Source organism: Triticum urartu, chromosome 2A (genome assembly GCF_056163025.1).
Source record: "Triticum urartu cultivar PI428250 chromosome 2A, HENAU_Tu73, whole genome shotgun sequence".
Taxonomy (NCBI): Eukaryota; Viridiplantae; Streptophyta; class Magnoliopsida; order Poales; family Poaceae; genus Triticum; species Triticum urartu.
In genome coordinates, this window is record NC_141874.1 from 758372781 (window position 1) to 758392163 (window position 19383).

Sequence of the window (19383 nt, forward strand, 5' to 3'; positions counted from 1 at the left end):
TTTTGTCTGCATAAAAGAGATCAAAATCCCCGGACTCCATTAACGAAAGAGTACACATATCGGTTCATCCGTACGTGCTTATGTTCATAGTACCAAAGCCAAAAAGAACAAAATCCAGATCGCACCCAAAAGTGCTGCTGCAGCTGAATTTTAGTGCACCTACCAACTGCCTATGTTTCTAATCATTCGGCTGTACATGCCTCCCTTCTGACTAGTTCTTATTTACTCCTTCCGTCCACAATTAGACGTATTTAGACATATTTTAGTTCTAAATACATCCATTTTTACCCATTTCTGCGACAAGTAATTCCGGACAGAGGGAGTATTCCTGAAGGCATCCAAAAGGAAGGAGACTGAAGCTCGCCAGTGCTGCTTCTGCATCACTCTTAATTGATTCACTTCATACATACTGACATCTATACGCATACTTTTTTTTGCGGGTGAAATAGCATTGTATTACTCAATCACAAGGTCCTTACAATCATCCGATGCTATTTCCACGACCTCAACTGGACCACCTCCTAACCAAGTCATGGTTCTACCTTGGGTTCTAGCAAAACTAGCTAAGCTATCACTAGCTTTATTCTGAGTTGGAAATACATGTTTTTCTTAGACCCAATAAGTACTTAATTTCTCTAACAGTTGAAGAGTAAACCGAGCGATCCGTTCCCGATCTTGATATAAGAGTGACCGCTTCAAGAGAATCCAGCTCCAACGCTATCGGCACGTCACATCGTTGTATCGCCAAGGACAAGCCCTTCATACACGCGCACAGCTCCGTCTCGAGGGGGTCTCTGCACGAATACAACACCCTGCAAGCGGAATAATTGATCGCGCCCATATGATCATGCAAGATCATACCCGCCCCAGCTTCACCTGATACAGAAAAGGATCCATCCGTGTTCAACTTGCACCACCCCAGGTTTGGCTTCGTCCATCTTCGTTCCTCCTGCACTCCAGCACTACTCCCCTTCTTCCTTGGCATTCGCCATTCAACATATGATTTTCCCTTGGTAAGATCAGCTTGTGGGTTTTGCTTGATACCAATCAAAGACTCCAAGTAACTTTGCAGAAAGCGTACGGAGGCTTCCATCGGCGGGGCAGGCTTAGCATGAGTGAGCTCATTCCGGACAAACCAACTTCTCCAAAAGATCATTAGTATCATTGTGCGCTCAAGATTAGTAAGAGGACTCAGAACGTGTAGCAGCCATTCCTTGCCATTATTCAACATAGATGCGATGTCGGGAAGCAGCCATACCTTGGCCATGGCCAGAAACAGATCACGACCGAATTGGCATCGGACAAACGGATGGAAATTATCCTCCTCTTCAGTCCCACACACTGGGCATAAACCACTAGTCTCCAGCCCAATGCGATATTTCCTCTGCCAGGTAGGAAGTGCATCGATTGCCATGCGCCATGCAAAGTGCTTGACAGTTGGGGGGGCTTCACACTTCCAGATGAAATCCCAGCATGCACAGCTCCCTGAAGGCGATGTGCTGGATGCAGTCGCAGTACTACGATGCTCCTCGTCAAAGGCCAATTCATATGCTGATTTGACAGAAAAAAAATCCATGCCGCCCAGGGCCCCATGCAATGACATCTCCCTCCATTCTAGGAGAGGCGCGAATCTTCAATATCTCATGCACATCTGCATCCACAAAGTAGTTCTGAAGGAGCTCAATATTCCACGACCCATTAGGGTTCAGAAACCCAGAGACGAATCGGATGCGGCATTGTCCTTGCGGAGAAATCGGTTTATAAGAGAAGGGTCTCGGGATCCAGCTGTCTCTCCAAACCCTTATGCTTGCACCGTTTCCAACTCTCCACAGCAGCCCTTTTTTCAACAGCTCCAGACCATGACATATAGCTTGCCATGAAGATGAACTGTTTCCAGCAAAGACTGTATCTTCCAGTTTACCATCCGGATAATAACGTGCCTTTAAGACCCTGGCACAAAGGCTATCAGGCTTGGTTAGTAGCCTCCACGCCTGCCTAGCCAACAGAGCTTGATCAAACAACCTGAAATCACGAAAGCCAATACCCCCCCTGTCCTTGGGCTGCATGAGATGATCCCAATTCTTCCAGTGTACCTTCCTCTTGCCCTTTGCCGACCCACATCTATACGCATACTAGATGAGACGGGTGATCAATGAACAGATCAATACATTTCACGCGTAGTTTTTGGTTTGATAAATAGAAACGGACAATAACAATCACAGAATTTCAGAAAGGGAAAAGGCCAGTTCATTACTAGTACCCGCCTTCTGCTCTTAGTACCAGTGCCAAAGAAGAGGACATAGGCTGAAAGCAGAAAAACAATCCAGATTGCAAGCAAAGTCCGGAGTACACAATTGAAATTTCATGCAGCGTTCAGCTTGTACGTGTCTGGCTCTCCCTTCCAACCGAGTCGTGCAAGATCTCAGAAAGCTTCAAAGGGAGTGAAAACGAAAAGATCCTGATGGATTACCACGCCGAGCGGATCGATCAATCATCGTGTCACCAGGTCTGGCACTATTTATATTCATAGAAAGGTGAGGATATGGCGGAACTCATCTCTGCCAAGGTGTTGTTTTGCAGTCACCCTCGCCTCCGACGTAGTAATTGTCCCACTCGTCAACATTAACAGGCTCGCTGAACGAATGGATATCATCGTTAAATCCATTGGCATGTACCACTGGATATATTACCATATGTTCAAGCACAGTAGCATTCCCGAGGATGTAGAGTGCCAGCTCAAGTAGCCCGAATACGTGACAAATTCCCGACATGTGGACACTTCTGAGGTGACCATGTAGAGGCCCCTGCACAGCTCTCACCATCTTCGGTTCAGGAAGCCAACATGTAGGACCATTCGTAATAATTTGCGTGCATATATCCATTCATTTCAATATACATATATGTTCTAGTGTCGAGATCAAACATAATAGCACAAAATGTTACTGTCTCCGATCCATGTTAATTTTCGCAGCTTTAGTACAACTTTGTACTCTACGTACTAAAGTTGTGACTATTAATATGGATTGGAGGGAGTACCATAATTAATGTTTGGCTCACTTACATGCAGTTCCATTTCTGCTAAGAGAGGTGCTAATTCCAAGAGATCAACCAGTCCCAAAACCCAACTGGTATCCTCTGGATCAAAATAGTAATCAAGAAGGTTCATGTTCAGATTCCTCAAGTTGCTGAACCTACTCTGGGCTTCAGTGAATCTTGGCACCTGGAACAGAAATAATGCACGGCCTCAGCAAGATAAATTAATTTGATACCAATGCACGTGGCAAATCACCATGCGCCTGAATGTAATTATGGTGCTGGAGAAAATCAAAGGAAATACAATGAGATTCTTCTTTTCAAGAGCAAACCTGATCAACATTCAAAAGTAGGAATAGTTTATGCACATGAGGAAGGGCAGTTGGAAGGTCGGTGAAGGTGAACCTGAAACCATAGTTGTCAAATGAGTGCTCTCTCATGTTTGACACGAATGTTGCCTCTGACAACTTCAAACATTGAATGAGCACAATTTCCGTCAGATCCTCGTCAAGCTCAAATTTGGTAAGACTCTACGCACACAACTCTATCATTTTCAGTTTGCAATGGCGCACACGCAGGTACTGCAACCGGTACAGCTCCTGTCGTATGCGTAGACTTGAGGAGGAGCACCGCTCTATGCTTATACTCTCGAGAAGAGCACAGCTCAGCAACAGGCACTGGAGATCACTTCCACTGATGGATACCATATTTAGCGTGAGTTTCTGAAGGTTTGTGAGACCACAGAAACTGAGGGGCAGTTTTAAACTTACGTAGCCCAGATTAAGAGACTTGACACAAGAGCCGTTTTGACCACTGAATTTGCACAGAGGGAAAATATACATGTTCTTGCAACACGTAGAGTCGAAGAAAGTGAATTCTGTGAAATCTAGAGCAATGTGCTTAGCCCTTGACGCGGTGGCGAAGTTAACCCATCTATCAATGTGATACTGGTGCTTTCTGCGAAGCCCAAATTCGACAGCAAACTTGTCCAGCGTAGTCGTAGTTGTAGTAGAAGTAGACCACAGTGGGCGCAATAGATTGTTCACATTGGTGATGAATTCAGTAGTCTCAGTTTCCTGGTTAGTGACAACTACAAACAAATCCTGGGTCCTGGCTAAGAAGGTGTATAGGGTGAGCACCAGGTCTGGGTGGCAGATCCTTAGCTGTCTCCATTCACGAGAGATCACGACATCTCTGATTGATAACCGCGACAGTATATCACGCAGCACATCCTACAATAAGCACGAGCAGCAACTTAAAAGTAGTCATGAATCAGTATTCATACTCCTTGTTGAACTCAAGATTTAGCAGTGTGTGAAAACAGCGATCCTTACATGGGGCAGAAGGTGAAGCTCCACCGCCACCAATGATCTCGCCATCCTCTTGGAAGAACCGCATTTGCTTTTTACAGAGAATTCTTGACTGCTAGTATATCCACTACTGCTTCGTTGGTCCATCAGGGTATCTGCAGGTCAGGAGAGAGTACAGACTTGTCATGGAGGAATAATCCATGTCCGCCATACTTCTCATTTCATAATAGTATTATCTTGCTGCGACAACAATGTTGTTTCAGCCTTTCATGAAGCACTTCTGAATTGCCTAAATGTAGGATATATCAGTTCAGTACTCTACCTGAATCAGTTCATGGCACCAAAGCTAAAAAGAAAAGGCCAGATTGCATCGCACAACTGAATTTTCGGTGCACTTACAGTGTACATAGGCATCTTAATAATAATTTACAACTACAAGGATGTCGGCAACGAAATATATAATCTGGAAAACAAGAAAAGGGGATTTTGCAACGTGGAGCCCTAGATCGGGATTGCAATCTGGATCACACATTTCATTAGGGCACGAGTCCATCAATTTTTGTTCCAACAGGGATTAGGAATGCCCCAACCTTGCCTTGCAATAAACCAATTCATCACGCAAGATACCTTCGGATCTCGGGAGGACGGAGTGGCCTCCGGAGGGATTGCCGGACGGAGAGTGCAGATTAGGAAGGATGAGACGCGCCGTAACCCTGGGCCGCCGCCGCGGAAATCATCGCCTTGGAACGGAGCTCGCCGCCGCCGTAACCACCGGTGGCTCCACGGACTAGCATCGGTTGCTCGGGGAGAAACATAAGAAGAGCAGAGATTGCTATCTGGACCGCAATTTCACATCCAACGGACAGGTTTCTGTGGGTATTTTCTACGTAGTAGGAGTATTTATTAATTAGTACTTCGCAATTTCTTTCTCATGCTGACAGGTGAGCCACAAACATGTGTTGCATAATTCACTCATCCCGACCTATTCTGTTTGGATACGGCCTGAAGGTAAAAAACAATCGGGAATGAAGAAGTCAGGGTATCAATTTCAGGGATTCGAATGTCAAGGTTCGTTCACGACATGCTCTACAGTGTTTAAATAGACTTCACTTCGCTCAAACTGGGAACGCAAAGAGCACAACGACCTACCTATATCATCCGACCCAGGACGGACGTTACAGAAGACGCCACGCTAAGCCTCGCTCATGACTGCGCCCGACGCCCCACAATGACGGTGACCCCGTGCAGGCAAGCTGTCCACCCGTCTATGGCCCACCTAGCCGGGTCACCCGGGAAAACGTCGTCGAGACATGTTAGACAGCTCGCATCACCCTAACCTGGCTCCACCGGACCTGACCGCCCCGGCCCAAAGGCACCATCAGGCAGGTCCGGATGGGCGGTCGCGCGTGGGGCAGCGCGCTAAACGGCTCTCACGGGCGCCGGAAGCCGTCCAATGACGATGGCCCCGGGCGGGCACGCGGGCCACCTACCATGGACCACCCAGACGTGGCGCCACGGTCCGAGCTATCCATAGAACCCCGTTCCCCCATCGTCTCCATCATTGGTAGGTGCCTGCCGCACCAAAATACATCAACGGCCGAAGCCAAAAAACATTAGTGTTGCAACAAAAAAGCCACTGACCATATGGGATCCAGCAAAAAACATTCGCTGGTCCCAGCACAAATCGTCGTTGGTTGCAGTAAAAATCACCCCTTATAGCATTGGTCATGTCCCTGGATGCGAAAAAATAAGTGGTGGCGCCTCCTCCACCGCAGCCAACGACCACCAACAGACCCACTCGCAGCTGGTTCCAGCTTCTCCATAGCCAGTTGCAACTCCGTATGCTGACGGTTATAGCAAAAACAACTACTAGTTTTCAGCTTCACTATCAGTTGCAGCAAAACGAGATGTTGGTTCGAGGTCCTGCTTCGCCCGTTGCAACAAAACCGGCTGGTGGTTCCAGCATCGCCGTTCGCTCACCTGGCTGCAGCCGCCATCGTGGTCACCCTCCATCATCGTCCTTTGTAGCATGGGCGCCCGACATGGTCTCAGCAGCTCTGTCGCGGGCACACACCTAGGGCCCTCTTCCCACAACGCAAACCAGTGGTTGCACCTTGGTGGGGAGCTGTAGCAGCATGGGTGGGTGGATTGATGGGAGACGGGAGTCAGCTTGTTGCCATGGGAAGGGAAGAGGCCGAGGAAAAGGGGGATCCGGAGGTGGGAGATGATGGTCCAGGTCATTTTCGAGTAGATAAAGCGGTGGTGGGGCTGACGTGTGCGTGTGAGGTAGCCGGCCTGCCGGCACCAAACATTTACCTCTGTCAAAACAATATAATGTCTGAGAAAACTTGGAAACGCATTAACACATGGGGGTTGCTACATGCCGCCGGACGGATCCGCCGCCTCGCGAGCCATCGGTTCTAACACAATCGACCAGCCAAACATCTTCCTCTACTTGCAAGGTCTTGTTGCGGAAACATTTGCAACATATATAGATTATGTTGAGTTTTTTTTTGGCAACATTGGTCATTTCTTTTATGAATCATAGGTTGTGTTGAAGATTTATTTTTAGGTCAACAAGGGATTAGTTGCAGAACCACTTTCAAAAACAATGGACCAGTTGCAGAACGTGAGATTACCTCCCGGCCGTTTCACTAGCCCATCCTACAGACATGGAGGCCGCAAACGCTCGCACAAGATCAGTCGGTTGAAGGGAATCGCTTCCCTTAACGTATACTCCCTCTGTCCCAAAATAAGTGTATTAAATTTAGTACAACTTTATGCTAAAGTTAATATAAAGTTGAGACACTTATTTTGGGATGGAAGGAGTAGCAAACAATATTAGAATTGATTAGCAAGGACAGATATTAGACCAATTGGCGGAACAACATCTGTTCTTCTTTACGGCATAACATCAAGATTAGTTGTTAATCGGCTTGCATCAACATATATATCAAATTAACACAAGCCAAAACATATTTAGTCTCAAGCAAGCGTGGATGTATTGATGGATTGATATGTCTCCTAGCCTACCTAACGTGCGTAGTAGTGATCAAGATTGCAGCTACTCCCAGCACCACGAGTTCTCCCTACGGACCTCCTCCAACTCATCGGCGGTGTAGTCGTTGCGGATGTAGAAGTGCGTGCGGATCTCGTCGGTGGTCTTGCCCCGCATCTGGTCCGCCACCGTCCGGCACGTGAGGTCCAGGAGCCCCTGCATCTCCAGATAGTTGGCCGCCGCGATGAGGTCGAAGAGCGTGTCCTGGTCCACCTGCACAAACTGGTCATCGAAGCGCCTCAGGGGGTCGTCGGCGGTGGGGCCGTAGCGGTACAGGGCGCCGTCTTCTTCGTCCGAGTGCCGGTTGACGTACTCGAGCACGCGCGCCAGGATGGGGCCGGTGACGGGCAGCGGGATCACCTTGTTGGTGGCCACCATCGACTCCTCCTCCTCCAGCATGCCCTTGATCGTCGCCGACGCGCCGCCGATGGCCTCCTCCGCCACCTCGAACTCCTCGCCATCCGACGAGTGGAGGCGGACCCTCTTCCTGTTCTTATTAGTGGACGTGGACATCGTAATTGTTGGATGGATCTCTCCTCTGCCGATCTTCGAGGTTGGGGTGGGCTTTGCGACGGATCGCCGCGTGTTTGTAGGAGACTAGTAAGCGTGCACGTGCAACGCACGTTTCAAATGTTGATCAAGTGAGTGTGAGTTCACGTGGTATAACACTAAAATATGTTTTGCAAATAAATAAATTAAATCGATACAAAATAGCATGTCATTTAAATTGTATTTTAAAAAGTGAGACATCATTGACTCATTGTGATCCAACAACCAGATGAAGAATCACTGTGTGGCCTTGATAACCAATGTTTTTACGCAAAATGATTCCTGAGATGAATTTACACACAACTAATATGTAAGTTCCGAGCACATGAAAGAGAAGAATTGAAGTTATGCATATATCTTACCCTGTTACCATCAGATGCAAGTGGACGACCAGCTGAAGATCACTTGAGCCCAGAGAGCGGAGAATATTATTTTCAGATTATACATCATTTAGAATTGCAAAATGGACCAAAGATAAGATAATTCATACATTGGATAAATTGGCAAAAGACAGCAATGGTGTAAATAGACATGGGACATCCCAAATATACATTGGATAAAAGGCAAGGTGATAATAAGATTAGATCTGGTCACTTTATTCCAAAGTAGTAAGACTAAATCTCCCAAAAGAAAAATGGTTGTTCTGCCTATAAAATATATAATGCCGCCCAGTTAAAAAAGGTAGAATAAATGATGCCACATGTTGCATCATCGCCCATCCTAACTGCGCTATTGTATCCATTTCAGAATGGTAAGCAAGCAAGTGTGTCGGGTAGCTACATCAGTATAAACTTTAGTGTGGTCGATGATACCAGCAACCATCAAGTCCTCGTACTACCGAACAGAAGGATTGCATGCTTGCAGCTAGAAAGAACCTCGTACGACATCATCTTTTATGCAATTCAGATCTATGTAGAAATATATGAACTTTATATTAGCAAATGAGATCTGACCTTCTCAGTAAAAATGCTGTCATTGACACCGACATTCTTCGCAATCAATTTGAATGAAAAAACTGAAATGTTCAATGGTTCAGCATGATTGTTTGTGAACCACAATTGGTGGATCGTGTTCGCTGCGAGTATTAGGAGGGCAATGTCAATCGTTTCTTTTACCTTATGCAACCAGGGTATCCTTGACACATCTACTTTAGCAGCCAATTTGAAAAGAGTGCACACTCCACCAACAACAATACCTTCCTCAACGGCAGCTTGCGAAAAGAAGAAGCAATTCAGATGGTTTAAGGAAGCAACAAACTAATTGACTTATTTCTGCTTCTTTGAAAAGCAAATACAAATTTGACAACTCAAAATGTTCAATGACAAAACATTGATTGACACACCTAGTTACATTAGAGCATCCTCAACTCCCAACCTCTCTTTAAGTTCAGTTTATGTTCATCCTCCCACCTATCAAGTCATGGGTTACAGTCACCATACCATCCTTCCTTCCAACAGGTTATCAAGGAAAAGAGCAGCATGTCAAAAGATAATGCCCTCCATTAATACCTGAATGACAGCGGCACCACCGGCCAGCTTTGCTATCCTCTTGTTCAGTTCTCCTTCTCGTAGTCTAGTTTTGGTGCCAGCAAATTAGCAATGATAACTTAGAATCAGACTTAAACTCTACGACGCTTTCTAAGTTCGTGATAAATAAAACAACTACACAAAGTGGTCATACAAATAGATTTAAAATCAACTTCCAGGATGAAGCCTTCAAGAATTTCTAATCAAGGGAGGCATAAAGAAAAGAAAAGGAGGCATAAAGTGTATTGTAATACGAAGAAATTTCTAATCTGCATCTACTACAAAGCATGATAAATGGAGCCTTCAAGAATTATGCTTCCAAGTCAAGGGAGGCATAGAGAAAAGAAAAGGGCCGTACCTCATTGATATTTTCTATCTGTGCCACCCTCTTAGTCACTTCTTCCTGGGCTACATGAAACATCTGTTATGAGTTGTGAATGACAGATAAAGCAACAACAAGGAGGTGATAGAGATATAGCAGATCATAACCATTTTGACATAATGATAAATTTCTACAAGATTCCTTTAAATCAAAGGAGGTATTTTTTTTAATAACAAACGAAAGGAGGCAAGTACATACAGAAATAAATTTGACACTCTTGCCAACAAAATGTTGTCAGTCTAGAGAATGAATTTGTACCAAACTACCAAAGTAAAGCAAAATTTACAGAGGTATTGTAATTCGGTTTCTGTACCAAAATCAACGGGAAAAAAATCTCAAAGATGTGGTTAACAAAATCTGCCAGCAATGCAAACTTGCAAACAAACAATACCTATTAAATCAGGGGCGCCTTAGAAATGGGCATTGAAGGCCTACGGGGATCAGAGGACCAGTCTTATTCTTATGCTTCTACCTACAGGGATCCCAGTGTTGTGTTGTGTTGACGGAATCAACATGCATGTGGCCTGAAAACACAAAGAATCATTGATTTGGTACGTACTAATACTTCAGATATAGCCAACAGCAGGATAAATCATGCCAATCTTTTGTAAGCAGGTTTGATAGCGATCCATATACATACCCAATATGCACAACCATAGGCTCGCGCCGGTGCCATGCGCTGCCTCTCGCCGGAGTCCGTGGCCACCGGTGGTTCACCGTCGAGGCCGTTGCGCCCCTGCCCTTCCTCCTCTCCCTTCCATCCGTTCTTCTCTATCTCCTCACCTTCGAAGCTCTCTCTCCCTGGAAACGCAGCAGGCCATGGAGGAGCTCAGCCGCCACCGCCGTCCCTCCGACTCGCCGGCGCCGCCCATCGTTGACCCGAACCGTCTGCCTTCCGCCAGATCCACGCCAGCCCCGCCGGAGTGCACGCCTTGGCCATCACCATTCCCTGCATCGAGTTGCCGCCGCCGCCAGGCGTTGACTGCATCGCTTGTCTGCACCTGGGCAATCGCTCTAGCCGAAGTACAATCTTTGGCCGGATGGAGGGTTGGGAAGAAGAGACAGCGCCGGAGATGGAGCAGTCTGCGCGGACATCAGTTTCCTTTTTTCTGTGGGCCTTGCGTGATTGGAGGAGGGATTACGATGCGGGTGCGTGATCGTAGGGGTGGCCGAACCGGTAGTTCGAGGGAAGGCTTCTGGATGGCGGTGTATGGTCAGTCATCGAAAATTGCCAAGTCCACACAATGGAACTATTAGATCAGGGATGACCGTTAGATTGAGATTTGTGGGTCTAATCGTACGGTGTTTATGGTTCGTGCGGTGTTATGGGGCTAATTGCAGGGTACACCTAAGAAAGTTCTTGTTTGATTGTTTAATAGTAATAGAGAATTAATCGGAGTCGGTTCAGAACGGGCCGTGGCCGACTCCAGTTGTTTGTACATTGTACGCTTCACCACCGACATTAAAACAAACTTTTTATATAATTGCAAAAACTGTTGTCACGTACGTATAGCGTTTTATGTACGCATCTGCGACACAACTGAACTGTACGTATTTCATTTGATGGTATACTACGATAGTAATACGTACCGGCAGCAATCCAACCAACGAAATAAAAAATCAATAGATTCTGGCCAACATGGAATCAAAATTGCCTTTTCGCAAGAAAAAGGAATGAAAATTCCCTCCATAGGCGGAACTAAGCATAATTTAGATGATTATATAGGTTTCTTGTGGTGCAAGAAACCCACCGGGTTCAAGTCCTAAATTTGACACGGGTGTGAATATTTTCTGCATTTATTTTAGTATTTCCGACCCTAATTTTCCAGTGGAAATGTTGCTGCCATTTTTTATGACAGCCTCCACTTATCTTATGAGTTTACGAAGATTAACATTGAGTTCCACATCTTGTGAATTTACCTAGATTAACATTGAGCATTGCTATGGAGAGGCAAATGTAGCAGCACACAAATTAACCAAGATGGCTATAAAGACTATTTGTAGTGCATGGATGGAGGAAGCACATGCGGAGCTTCTCGCCCTTTTGATTAATGATGTAATCATTTTCCCAAGTTAATAAAAGCAGGGTGTTTATGGCAACATGTTTGCAAGAAACGGACATGGCAGACCCCCCCCCCCTCCCCCCATACATACACATCCCATGCACACACACACACACAACATATCTAAACCGCATACCAATCACTCCTGATTATGGGGTACTCTTGCTCGAAACACCATGGCCCTTTGCAAGATATTATATAGGCGAGGTGTGCCACCTTAGCATGAGTCATTCTCGTACCCTTGAAGACGTGTTGGTTTCTCTCTTTCCAGGCATTCCACGTAAGGAAGATGAGTACCCCACTGCGCCATGTCTTTTGATTGTTGTCAATATCGCTTCATCCAACCAAGTATCGATCGAAGAAAGGAAGTTAATCTGCAAGGCCATGTGACGGTGTCCCGGATTGGGGGTCACTCATCACATCGTCACACGACCAATGGGACGGGCCGAGGACCCTGACGGTGCGAAATACCGTCAGATCCATCGGTAGGGGTCCAAGCGCAGCTAGAAGTCTTAGATCTAAAGTTGCACAAGGGTTTTACGTAGTTTCGGGCCTCCGGAAAGTAATACCCTACATCATGTTTGTTTTGATTATTCATGGTGGCGGGATACCTCGTGCGAGGGGTTACAATGGTGTATGATATTGCTACCGAGAGTTACTATCTGAGAATAGATGCTCATGGAGGTCCCTTGTCCTCCCTTTATATAGACGGTGGAGTCCGTGGGTTTACAGAGATGTTTGGGAGATACTATTAACATGACATGTGGTGGGACCCATAGAAGAGAAAATAAGTCAAAGCACCTAAAAAAGGAAGGCATACTGACAACGAAAGTCAAATGCATCTCTTCCTCGCTATGATTGACGTGGCAAAGTGGTGTGTCCAATATAATATGCAAGGAAACAACAAAAGTTGATAACAAAAGAACAACAATTGGCGCAGACAGCGTGAAGTGGCATGAACCTAATTATTTCCGCGAGCGTTAGTCATGGACCGAAATATGCAAGTTTGAGTGGCAGAATTCGAATATGCAACTTCGGCAGTGGCACATACCGACCTTTCCCAATTTTTAAATGTGTCATTTTTTAATGGTACATACATTTTTTAAAATTCCCTGAACAAATATTTTACACCGCATGAAAAAAAAATTTCAAATGCACAATTAACTGTTTTATAATTTAAATTAAAAGGTATTGATTTTAAGAATATAAATAAATGTAAGAACAAAATTTAGAAGAGTTCTGAAATATATACAAACACAAAGAGAAAACAAAAATGAAAAAAAATAGAAAAATCGTACATACTAGATGGACGTCTGCCTAGCAATAAGTGAGACATAGACTCTCCACAACAGGAGCACTTATGTCACGCATTTTGATGTAAAAAAAACTTATATCACGCACATTGCATCAAGAAGACAAAGATTCGCACAGGTGCGCCCTACTAAGCCAACCCATTGTAGTCAGGCAGTGATCGAGCACTGTAGTGATCCGGATCACTGTAACAAACAGGTTTATCGCAGAGAACTGACACTGTGGTTAACCGGTTATTGCTTGTGCATTTTCTACAAAATTTGAACATTTTTTAAAACACGGACATTTTTGTAAGAGGAGTTTTTTAATGCAACAATTGTTTTGCATTTTATGAACAAATTATGAAAGCATGAAAGATTTTTGAAATTGCCAAATAATTTTGAATTAGCGAAAATTATTGAAAACAAGAGCATTTTTGAAATTAGACACAATTTTGGGGACAAAACGAACATATTTAGAATTATTGAAAGTTTTTTTATCTTTGTTAACAAATTTTGAAAACGGAAATAGTTTTGGAAACTCCCAATAATATTTGACAACATGAACACTTTTAAAACTTGGTATTACTTTTGAATATTCCCAAACATTCTTTAAAGGAAGCTTTTCTAAAAGGAAAAAAATGAAAGAAAAGGAAAGCCAGTAAAATGAAAATGCAGAAAAAAAAACAGTAACAACCAAACTAGAACCTCCAGTATTCGACAGAATCGGAGAATAACTATTCGACAGAATGAACAATATTGAGAACCTCCAGTTTTTGGACGCCCCTATGTCTTGCTTAATGCGACAAGTAGGGCAGCCTCGCCTGGGCGAGCGCAAGGCTGGGTCGGCCCAGTGCGCAGGAGGCCGCAGGCCGCAGGCCACAGCTTCATTATTTTCTATCTTTATTTAGGTTTTCTATATTCCTTGTTTGATTTCTTTCTTCGTTTTTAACTTTTTTTATACTTCCAAAAATTATATATATATATATATATATATATATATTACAAAAACACTATGCATAAATCATTTGGAAATGTTCTAATCAAGCATTTGAAAAATGTTAAGTGTGTATAAAAAATATTTCTCATGTACACGAAAAATGTATAAAAACCGTAAATAACATGATTAGAAATTCGAATTTGTATTTTAAAATATTAATCAAAAATTTTGAAAATCATAAATAAGTATTCAAAATTATTTAAAAATGTTAAATGTGTATAGAAATTTGTTTCTCATGTATAAGAACATATCTAAAATGTGTATAAAAATGTAATCAAGTATTTGAAAAATATTAATCAAGAATTTCAAAAATGTGTATACAAAAAATGTTTCTCATGTATCGAATATGTATACCAAAAGTATACAATGTGCATGTAAAAATGTTGATCATGTATTTACAAAATGTTAAATACGTAAAATAAATGTTCCCGATGTATACAAAAAAGGCACAACATACATTGTATAAAAGTAGACATACAAAATCCATCCTACCACCCAGTGGTATATATACCCAACATACATTGTATTAAAAAACTAGTTCTGTATTTTAAAAATGGTAAACATGTAATAAATTGTTCTTGATGTTTTCATAGAATTTACATTGTATTTGAAGGAATATTACTGCCATTAAAACAGTGCTAAAGAATGTAAACAGTGAAAACCAAAAAGAAAAAAAAGAAATACAAAGGAAACGAAAAAACACCCAAAGAAAGACAAAGAAATAAAGAAAGGAAAGAAAAAACCAGCGAAAACTGGGAAAGAAATAAAGAAAGCAAAGAAATCATAGAAAAATGAAGAAAAAAATGCAAGGAAACAAAGAAAAACAAAGAAAACCAACAAAAATTAAAAAAGCAACAAAGGAAACCAAAGAAAAAATCCGAAGAAAACCACGATAAAAGAATGAAGAGTTATGAAAACTGAGAAAGAAACAAAGGGAAACAAATAAAACCAATGAAGTTTATGAGAGAAACAAAGCGAACGAAGAAGAGGAAAAAAAAGAAAAAGCCTAGTGAAAACCAATAAAAAAATGAAGAAAACCGGCGGGGAAACAACGGAAACTAGAGAAAATAGAGGAAACCAAGGAAAAAGACCAAGAAAGCCTAAAACATGGAGCGCAAGGAGAGCGACATGTTGAATGCGAGTTGTGTGCCCAAAGCCGAGGGCAGCGGCGTAGATATAGATGGTTAGAATCTCGAGGTCGGGGGAGACACGACTGTCGCCAAGATCCTATGCCAAGCCGTATGCACAGACTGATGTGATTGGATTTAATTTCTTAGGTATTTTTTTGTCCCTTGAATCCCTCTCGATGTATACACCTGACCTTAAAAGCTTCTTCCGCACAAAACTCAACAGAAATCGTGAGAGAGGTTAGTACAGATGAAAATAAATCACCCAATCATGTACTATCAAGATAAGTTGGATAATTATTTTCAAACATTAGCTACTGTAGAATATTGTTTTCACAATTTATATTCCTAATATAAGCCATGAAAACTCTAGAACAAGCTGATAACAAAACTATAACAACAACCTGCCAAAACCAGATGAGTCTATAGTAATTTAATTATGATGCATACTTTTGTGACTCAAACTATTCTACAAAATTAGGACACAGCAGAGAATTTGTAATTCAATACTCTGTAAAATTATCAGGAATTGATCATGTTCCATTATAGATAAGAAATTCAAATACTTGAGTAAAAATTTATGTTTCTGCACAACACTTAACAAACATGTAATTGCAACATCCTAAAGGCAAACCTCTTGGCTCTTTTATTTTTATGGTACGGTGGTATATATATAAGGGGATAATTATTTTTTATATGCAACTTCCATGAAAAGATTTGCATTGTTTCCATGAGCATGAAGACAAGTGTTCAAGGTCGACCCTCACATCTTCAATGCACACATTTTCAATCACTTCAATGCACAAGTGTTCAAGGCTCATCTATTTCGTATGCGATACAGAATGCGCAGGTCTCTTTTCGTGCGCATCGTTGAAGCTTGCGAGCAGAATATCCATTTTTTCACTCACCCCAGGAATGCCGCCTGTTTGCTTGGCTTTAGTGCATATCAAAAAATATCGGCGGTGATAAGAGTGATTGCATATGGTGTTCCCGCTGACTACGTGGATGAATATCTTCACGTTCGAGAAGATACCACCATCAAATGCATCAGTGTCTTTGCGAAGACAATGATCAGGGTTTTTGGCCCAGAGTACCTTTGAGCTCCAAATGAGGAAAACACAAACAAGCTCGTGGCAATGAATGAATAAAGTGGATTGCCAGGCATGCTAGGTATTATTGATTGCATGCAATGGTTGTGGAAAAACTACTCGGTGGCTTGGGCAGGGTAATATATCGGCCACAAATGTAAACACACCATTGTGCTTGAAGCCATGACCTCACATGATTTATGGATTTGGCATTGTTTCTTTGGTTTGTCGGGGTCTCTCAATGATATCAATGTTTTGCAGTGATCATCTATTTGCTCAGCTAGTTAGTGGCAAAGCTCTTGCTTGCAACTATACCGTCAATCGCCATGACTATCCATGTGGTACTATCTTGTCGATTGTATTTATCCTTCATGGTCAACATTTGTGAAGACCATTAGTGACCCCAAAACCAAGAAACACAAATTTTTTTGCCGAAGCACAAGAAGCTTGTCTATTGAGAGGGCATTTGGTGTGCTGCAAGCTCGATTTGCCATTGTTCGAGGTCCCACTCGCTTCAGGGACAAAAAATCCCCCAGAAACATCATGACTGCTTGTGTAATTTTACATTATATTGTTTAGTCTTTTCTATCAGATGGGCGCGCGACGATCGAAGAGGCATGACCTTTTGGGTAAGGACGCACGCGTTCACGGCCATGACTGACCCGATCCAGTGTAGCCATCAGTAAACTACTCCGTACTACTGTAATATACGAGTAGTAATGTAATGGTACAGTGTGCAGCAGCACGTTGCCGGGCCGCGAACTTGCAGCGGCTTTTGTCGTGCAAGAGTGCAAGTGGCACGTAGCTTTGCATGCATCGTTCGAGAGATAAGACGCCACCTTTGTGGATCCCCAACTAACCACACCTCTAATGACTCAGCTTGTAGCTAGGCGTCGTGCAAAACGATTCCATATCCGTTAAGCAGATCCAACTTGGATCGATGCCGGAGCTGGCGTGATCCGTAAATCATGCCGCTGCCAGATTAACAAGTCCCTACTCGGTATTCCATGCATGGAATCGGTCGAGCGATGTACCTTTTGCCTTACAAATATAGTATGTGTCGATCGCAAAAATAAAAATAAAAATAGTATGTGTCTAGTGGGTTGTCAGCTGCAAATGCATATACAAACCAGGATGCAGGAAAGTTGAAGGAAGTGGCACGTGCCGAGGCCCCGGTAACCATTGCCATTGCCTAGCTGCGTCAATCGCGCGGCACCATTCGATTTTTCCGACCTTGGTCCATGCGACCGGCACATGCACCTTGTCGTTCCACTTTGGTAATGAGTCTCCCTCTCTCTTCAACTAGTCGATCGTGTGGATCACACACACATCGAGCTAGCTTAGGAAGTAACTGGCCGTTCAGCTTATAAATAACGAGGGGTAGTGGGTATCTTGTGCAAGCCACACGACCTTCATACGAAGGTGCAACAAGCTCAGCTAGAGCAACAGAGCTAGCAGCTAACAATGGCGTCTAGAGCAGCGGCGGCCGCCGTGGTCGTCCTGGCCTTGGTCTGCGCCGTGCAGTCGTCCCTCTCGGCGGCGACCGCCGGGGGTCTGTCCCCTGACTTCCACGCGGTGACGTGCCCTCCGCTGGAGCAAATCGTGGCGTTCCACGTGGGGGAGGCCTTCAAGAACGACTCCGGCGTGGCGCCGGCGCTCATCCGCATCCTCTTCCACGACTGCTTCCCGCAGGTGCGTATCCATGTCGAAAATGTGTATGTATGTATGTATCAAAATGCATGACATATTTTACCCTAATAATAATGTTGCAGGGCTGCGACGGGTCGGTGCTCATCGAGGGCCCCGGCACGGAGCAGGACGAGATCCCCAACAAGACGCTCCGCAGGGTGGCGCTGGACCTCATTGACCGCATCCGTATGCGCGTGCACAGCGCCTGCAGCCGCACGGTCTCGTGCGCCGACATCACCGTGCTCGCCACCCGCGAGTCGCTCGTCCTGGCCGGCGGGCCCCGCTTCGAGGTCGCCCTCGGCCGGCGCGACTCCTTCTTCCCGGCGTCGCCGGTCCAGGTCGGCCTGCTGCCGGCGCCCTTCCACCCCGTGGACAAGCTCATCAAGTCCTTCGGCGACCGCGGCCTCGACGTGGCGGACCTGGTGTCCCTCTCCGGCGCGCACACCTTCGGCGTCGCCCACTGCCCTGCTTTCGATGATCGCTTCAAGAATGGCTTCGACACGAACCCGGCCATCGACCCCAAGTTCGCCACGGGGCTGCGGAACAAGTGCGCCAAGGACACCCCCGAAGGCACCCTGAAGCAGAACCTCGACGTGCGCACGCCGGACATCTTCGACAACAAGTACTACTTCGACCTGATCGCGAGGCAGGGGCTGTTCAAGTCGGACCAGGGCCTCTTCGACCACCCCACCACCAAGCGCATGGCCACCCGCTTCTCGCTCAACCAGGACGCCTTCTTTGAGCAGTTCGCCAGGTCCATGGCCAAGATGGTCAACATGGACCTGCTCACCGGCGACAAGGGCGAGATCCGGGTCAGATGCGCCGTCCGCGGCACTCCCCCACGCATCCAGGCCGCCGCCGCCGGCGATGACGAGGGGATCGCCGCCGACATGTAAGAGTTGTTCGATGTAACGTAGAGTTCATGAGTGAACTGTGTGAGGCACGCACGGTGGTGAAGTAGATGTGTTTCTGTTAGTGTGCCGTGCTATCTAGTCAATAAGATGAGGGGTCAATCCGTATGCTTCCTAGCATAGAATCGATCGAGGTAGGTTCTTTTTGGACATCCGTTTAATATCTTCAGTAACATCGTAATGTCTTTTTTAGATTTCCCACATCACTAAGCTGCAAGACCAGAAATGGTGCCATGTCACTGTGAGTGCTACTGTATGCTACCATGTCACTGGGAGTGTTCTGTGTACCTGTGTTCACTGTGTTACGTTAGAAATTCGTCCTGGAGACCGGGTTTGTGGCTTTCCTAGGATGAGGAGA

The 19383-nt window shown here is 44.7% G+C and overlaps 1 protein-coding gene and 2 pseudogenes across 2 annotated transcripts; 1 reads left to right on the plus strand and 2 right to left on the minus strand.

Moving 5' to 3' along the window:
- Positions 1–2573: 2573 nt before the first annotated feature.
- LOC125534544 (uncharacterized) lies at positions 2574–5893 on the minus strand (annotated as a pseudogene). Its single transcript, XR_015615332.1, has 4 exons — positions 4971–5893; positions 4368–4498; positions 3366–4265; positions 2574–3220 (listed from the first exon to the last, which is right to left on the minus strand). The product of XR_015615332.1 is annotated as an uncharacterized LOC125534544 (transcript).
- A 1297-nt stretch (positions 5894–7190) lies between these two features.
- LOC125534543 (SKP1-like protein 4 pseudogene) lies at positions 7191–8004 on the minus strand (annotated as a pseudogene).
- Positions 8005–17800: 9796 nt separating this feature from the next.
- On the plus strand, positions 17801–19217 carry LOC125534669 (peroxidase 12-like). The gene is made up of 2 exons (XM_048697830.2): positions 17801–18117; positions 18198–19217. Exons 1-2 carry the CDS (start codon positions 17890–17892, stop codon positions 19008–19010), a joined length of 1041 nt encoding a protein of 346 aa, XP_048553787.1. The 5' UTR covers positions 17801–17889; the 3' UTR covers positions 19011–19217.
- Positions 19218–19383: the final 166 nt, after the last annotated feature.